The sequence below is a fragment of the Orycteropus afer genome, unplaced genomic scaffold (genome assembly GCF_000298275.1).
Source record: "Orycteropus afer afer isolate SDZICR_OR568_19922 unplaced genomic scaffold, OryAfe1.0 scaffold00380, whole genome shotgun sequence".
Classification (NCBI taxonomy): domain Eukaryota; kingdom Metazoa; phylum Chordata; class Mammalia; order Tubulidentata; family Orycteropodidae; genus Orycteropus; species Orycteropus afer.
In genome coordinates, this window is record NW_006921967.1 from 1696710 (window position 1) to 1703192 (window position 6483).

At 35.7% G+C, this 6483-nt stretch overlaps 1 protein-coding gene across 1 annotated transcript in view; it reads right to left on the reverse strand.

Moving 5' to 3' along the window:
- Positions 1–5062, reverse strand: part of IMPG1 (interphotoreceptor matrix proteoglycan 1) — a 171555-nt gene extending 166493 nt beyond the window's left edge. The window contains exon 1 of the mRNA XM_007953258.1: positions 4996–5062. Coding sequence (XP_007951449.1) covers positions 4996–5062 — 67 coding nt within the window. The remainder of the gene's footprint in view (positions 1–4995) is intronic.
- Positions 5063–6483: the final 1421 nt, after the last annotated feature.

Here is a 6483-nt window from a genome sequence, read left to right on the forward strand (position 1 = left end):
GCCTGCTACTTTGGGCGGGCCTGAGTTTCCTCTCCTCACCTAATCCCTTTGGCTGATTGCTCTTCTCTCTGGCTTCCTGGCTTTTAATCTCCTTTCTCCTGCTCTTCCCGCCTGCTACTTTGGGCATCCCTGAGTTTTCTCTCCTCACCTGTAACCCTGGGGCTGACACAATATATTGGGCTCTATTAAACCAAAAACCAAACCCATTGCCATTGGGTTATTCTGACTCATAGCCACCCCCATTGGGTTTTCAAGGTGATAAATCTTTATGGAAGTGGATTGCCCCATCTTCCTTCTGTGGAGCAGTTGGTGGTTTCACACCTTTAACCTTGTGGTTAGCAGTCAAATGCCTTAGGCACTGGGCCACCGAAGTCCTGATATTGGACTGTATATAAGTCTTATAGTAGACTAGGTTAGAAAAATGGATATAACAGCTCCACTTCCAGAGATGGTTCTAACCCTTTCACCTCAAATGACTTTAGAAACATTACTTAGCACTTTCTACCTTAAGTTTTCTACCAGAAATGAAGATATTACCTACCACCTAGTGAAATCCTAAGAAGGATGATTAATTAAACTTTGAGATTTTATCAGAAAATGTAAGATATTAATCTAAAGGATTATTAACATGGTTACTGTCTGCAAAGCGTTTTGATCAGGTCTGGACTGATTTGAATATAATGAGTCAGTAATAGTGCTATTGGGTTTCATAGTTGGGTTTAATTAAATATAACTTCATTCATAAACACAGCAAGAACCTAGCCTTACATGTGTTATCCTGTATGAAGTTAAAGAATTTCTGAAGTGGAAACTTTTCATTAATTTCAAGGTCCTGACTTTTTTTTCACAAAAGTTCCTTTGGTTTAGTTTCCTTTAACCCTTCTTCTGGGGGCAATTATGAAAATAGATGCCAGCTGCAGCTAGGGGACTTAAGATGGCTGAATGAAGAAAACCAAATCAGAAAGAATTAAGATAATTTTACAACAGCACACGGAAAGGCATTTTTTTCCTCAAGAATGACTGAATGTAAATGGGAGAATTTATGTACAGAATACAACTATGTGCTTAGAAACATTTATCACTGTTCATTAGCTCTTTCACATTCTTTCAACATTCATTGTGGCTGGGAGAGAGGTGCAGCAGTGGGAGTATATTCTCAATAAATAATTATAGCAGTGCATGCTGTAGTTCAGAGCTTGACAGCAGCATTTCCATATACGAATTCTCATTACCAGGGCTAAGCCAGTCAACCACAACCGCTAATTGTGAGAGAAACTTTGGCATGCAGGTTGCCTTGGACCCAAAGCAAGAAAGTGCAATCCCTCCTATTATTAAAATGGTTCCATCTGACTTGGTGCTCTTGTTTTGTGAGACCAATCCCAGCCTTGACTGAAAAGATCTCACACAGTAAGCTCAGACCCAGTGGTTGCTAAACTATACACTTTGAATGGTTAAAAGTCATTATGACCAGAGACTTCCTTCCTTTTCAATAAACTACTCTGGGAGTGTTTTAAGTGTTGGTATAAACAGTATCTTTCCTATAACTGCAAAGTGTCTTTCCTACCCTTAAGCAGGAAGAGGTAGCATGGATGAGATCTCCATCACCCTGGAGTTTGTCACTTCACAATATATAATGAGTTCAGAACCCATGTGGGCATTACAACTTATGTACTGAATTACAAACTTAGTGACTATTGTAAAAAGCAAATGTAGTTGCCTTCATATAAATTATTTTTTTTTAAAAGCATAAAACTTGTGAAAAATGATTATTGCACCAAAGCTATATATAGGATATGAATTTCCAGAGATGATTAGCATGCCAAGTTCAGTTGATATTGAAGATTACTGCAGTCTTAAGACTGACAGAAATGGCCAAGAAAGCAGTAAGCCATGTCAACCCTGCCTGATTAGCTCACACATACAATAATTCTAGTGTGGTCAGTGATACAATCACGAAGGGGACATGAGGCAGCAATTGCTTTTTATTTTTTAGAAGGATTAATACAATCTAATAATTGGTTTCAGGTATGTGCTACAATTTGTTCAACTGGGTACAAAATGCCTTCTATTTACACAGCTTTGCTTTTAGGGATATCTTCTCAGATATAATTGAAAAAAAAATCTGCCTGGAATCTTTTAAACTTTACACTGTTCTGAGACTTTCACACAAATGAACAAACATAGGAGCTGCAAAGTTAATGTAACTGTCATTTGTTAGTGAGTTCAAGTATACAAATGAAGCCATGTTTTCTGTAAATGAAGCCACAATTAAGGAAAATACCTTCCTGGGTAATTTTATGAAATGAGAACATATCCCAGTAGTAAAGGATTAGCAAGAAGTAAAGTGTCTTCAAATGCAAATTTCCTGACATTTTACAGCTACTAAAATAATTACCCTACCTTGGTGAACTAATAATAACTTAGTTAAAGGTTTCATTTATTATAACCAAATGTAATGCAAAAGTCACATACTCCGATAAACACCATTTCCATTATAGGCTTTGGCAAGGGTAGATTTTCTCTCTTTCCCTCTGTCTTCCACACATTAGAATGTCACGAGCAATTAGAAGAAATTATTTATGTGAAATGGAAAGGTAAGAGCATAAAGCAGTGCTGTGTACATCGTAGGCAACTAGCCTCCCCGTTATGAATCCTGAACAGAGGAGCCTTGGTAGCTTGATGAATTAATTATTCTCTGAAACTCTTGAAGTCTCTGTCTTTTGTTGCACTAAAACAATTTTATTTAATGAAAGTTCTGAAATGAAAGCTATTTCACATTATGTAACTATGGAAAAACTACATTCAGAATCTGCAAAACTTAGAGGAAACCTTTTGAAATATTGTCATGTCTTTGAATCTTTTTATATGCTATACCTGGCACTATATTGGGTACATGGTAAGTTCTTTGCTTGTGGAATGAAACTGGGAAAAATCACCTAAGGACATAGGAAACCTTTTGAGAAGCAATTTAGAAATATGAATGAAATACCATAAAACTTTATATTGATTTGACCCAATAATTTTATTTTAGTGAATTCATGCAAATATTAAATACTGAGAGAAATTTATGCACAAAATTTTCATTGCAATAAATAATAAAATGATTACCATTATTTCTCTTTTATTTAGTATCCAGGCAAAGCAAATCATGATCTATCTACTTAAAGGAACATTATGTAGCCAATAAAATGATGATTGTCAAACTAGATAGCAATGTAGAACATTCATATGAAGTACTAGAAATGCAAAAAGCTTGATGCAAAATTGTGTGTATGGTAGAATTGCAATCATGTAAAAATTAAAAATTAAATTAGCATAACAAAGAACAGAAGACACACATAAAGATGCTTGTGTAGGTTCTGGATGGATGATGGATAATTTTTTCATATCTTTTCATATTTTCAAACAATCTGTGGCTATTTTTAAAGGAAATCATTGACTTGAGCTAAACACCTTATTGTTAAGATTAACACCTTAGGATTCCTTCTCTTGAATTGAATCCTTCTCTTCTCCAAGCTATTTTCTATGTAAATAGACTCTTGATGGTTAATTAGTCACAAATGGAAAGCCAGTTTGGCTGAGGTACATAAACTCTAATTAATGTAGACCTCACTAATTGATGATATACAGAAATTCATAGATCTGAGATTCTTGTGGAATAAAAGTAATTAAATATTAGGATTTTTTTTATTACGCAGTTGTAGCACATTATTTTGTAGAACTAGTCATATAAAAATTGTAGTTTTATTGGTGAGCTTATTTCATTTAACTCACTATGTATATAATTATGCCATTTGTAATTATGTATAATGGTGATATGTAATGTCTGAAAATAGAAAAATAGCTAAATTGGTTAATATAATTAATTAAACAAATAAAACTGATTTGCCTGATCAAGCCTATGAAACAGATAAATTGGTATTTAGCAGATTCAGCTCAGATTTAAAAAACAAAACAAAACAAAAGCATTAAAATCCAAACCCATAGCCATCAAGTCAACTCCGACTCATAGTGACCCTGTAGGGCAGAGTAGAATGGCTCCCTAGGATTTCCAAGGCTGTAAATCTTTACAGAAGCAGACTGCCACATCTTTCTCCTGCAGGTGTGTTTGAAACTCCAACCCTTTGGTCCACATCAGAGTGCTTTAACCACTGCACCATTAGAGCACCTAAAAATACATTACTTTTCATATAACTGTTTTGTGGCTTGCTTTAATTTCAGATTCAATTGAAGATTTGTCATAAGAATAATGCACTGCTATGCTCTTTATGTATACTACTTCAAAAATAATCAAGTTTCTGGAGTGGTCATCAACAGGATGCTGAACATGAAACATACTGGTGTGTTTTAAGCTAAAGCAACTAATTATTTAATTATAAGGAGGTAAGAAATACTTGTTTTTTTCTAGTTAAGAATGACTTAAAATACTCATTTCATGTTTTAGATTTTGTTTGTTGAATTTAACTGGAACTGGTTTCATAGACTTGCTGTTATTGATATTAATGATAATAATTTTCCTCCAATATTTTATAACAATAAATAGAACGTAATTTATTTCTCTTATTTTGATAACATAAATTTCACTTACGATTACGTACTAAATATTCAATCAAGTGAAAACCATTTTTGATGTTCAACCAATCAATATTTATTCAGGGCCCACTAAGTGTTGGAAGGAGCCCTGGTAGCACAGTGGTTAAGTACTCAGCTGCTAACTGAAAGGTCAGTTGTTCAAACCCATATGCCTGCTCTGTGGAAGAAAGATGTGGCAGTCTGCTTCTGTAAAGATTTACAGCCTTGGAAACTGTATGGGGCAGTTCTACTTGTCCCTATAGGGTCGCTATGAGTTGGAAGCAACTGGACAGCAATGGGTTTGGGTTTTGTGTTAGGCTCCTAAGATAAAGTGAGGACCTTGCTGATTTTGAATGTATACTTCTTTAAGTAGATTTTATAGATAAGCAATTCCAAAAAGAGACAAATACTTAAGTAACTTACCTTTGATTCCTTGAACTTGGAGAAAAATCCAGAAAACAAAAATAGCCCTTTTAGTCTCCAAATGCATTCTGGCTCTTCAGCATTGGTAACTCTGGTAACAATCATGGAACAACTCTAAATCTCATTTTAAAATAAATAAAATGACAGAAACATGAAAATATTTAAATGTTGATGTCAGCTGAGTGAAGATAACCTTCTTGGTTTACCTCTTTGAGGGTGCTAATTTATGAAGAACATACAGCAGTGTCTGTTTCAGGAATAATCTGATTATCTTCCCCTCAGGTGTAATCTCTGCTTAAGGGCCAGCTGGAAGAGCCTTCATCTCATTAACCTTCTAGAGGAGCATCTGTCAGCCTAGCTCCAGGACCCTGAATGCCATCATAAACAAGTGTCCACAGATAGAAGGAATGTTTTTTTTCTTGGTTATTCACTTGTTACAGTGACACAGAGAGCCAGGGGAAGTCTTGCCAAATGCAGAAGAAGGCTGACAGTTGGGGTCAGATGTTTTTCAAATGACATGCACAGGAGCAGTCCATTGAAAGAGCTTAATTGCCATCCCTGGAAGTATGTACTTATTCAATACTTGCTAGCCTCTAGAGACTAAAAAACTAGCTCCATTCTCATAGAAATGTACTGCTTCGTAAATTGCTTTCTATTTGACATTATACACAGATGACTCTTTGTTCTCAGTTTGTTTTAACTGTTTAATCTGTTATCCATGCACAGAATTTTAGGAGACAAAGCATTCTACAAAGTTTACAGAAAATAACCATGCCTACCTCCTACCACTCTCCCAGATCTTCATTCAAAGGGCAACAATTTCAAGTTTTCAAGTAAATTCTTGCCATATTTTCATTCATCTCTCTAAGCAATATGCTTATATTATAATTTTTTGGTTTTTCTCTTTTAGATATTATCAAATAATGGATATCAAATAATGCTATCTTTGCTTCCTCAAACATCTTCGCCACTCTCCTAAGCACATATATGTCTATTCTTCCATCCGACCACTTCAATATTATTGTATTTTTCATGTGTTAAATATTCATTTCAGTTTTATATTATTGTGTGTATACTTATGCTATTTGTAGCTGTAGGAGTTCCTATCAGTCCAGCAGCTGATGGTTAGCAGTTGGTAGAGAGGTCCCACACTCCAAACAGACCTCCAGGGAGGTCTGGATTTTTGCTATAAGAGCCAGGAAGTAGTCTGTTGGCTGTGGGTGTAGTCGCCTCTCAAAATACCTGCTTCTCAGTATGTAGCAGCCTCAGTCAGCAGTCCTTATCACTGACTGTTAGGGGAGCAAACAAACCCAAAGTAATCCCCAGGTAGGCCTGCCCTATTGGTTTCAGAGGTCTGAGCTATCAGGTGCACAGGGAGGCAGATAGAATGCTGACTATGGGAGAGGACCCTACATGGAGTTCTTTTAGTTTACAACAGCCAAGGAAGGTTGGGCAATTTACTATGGCAGTGGGTTTAGTTTTTTTTTT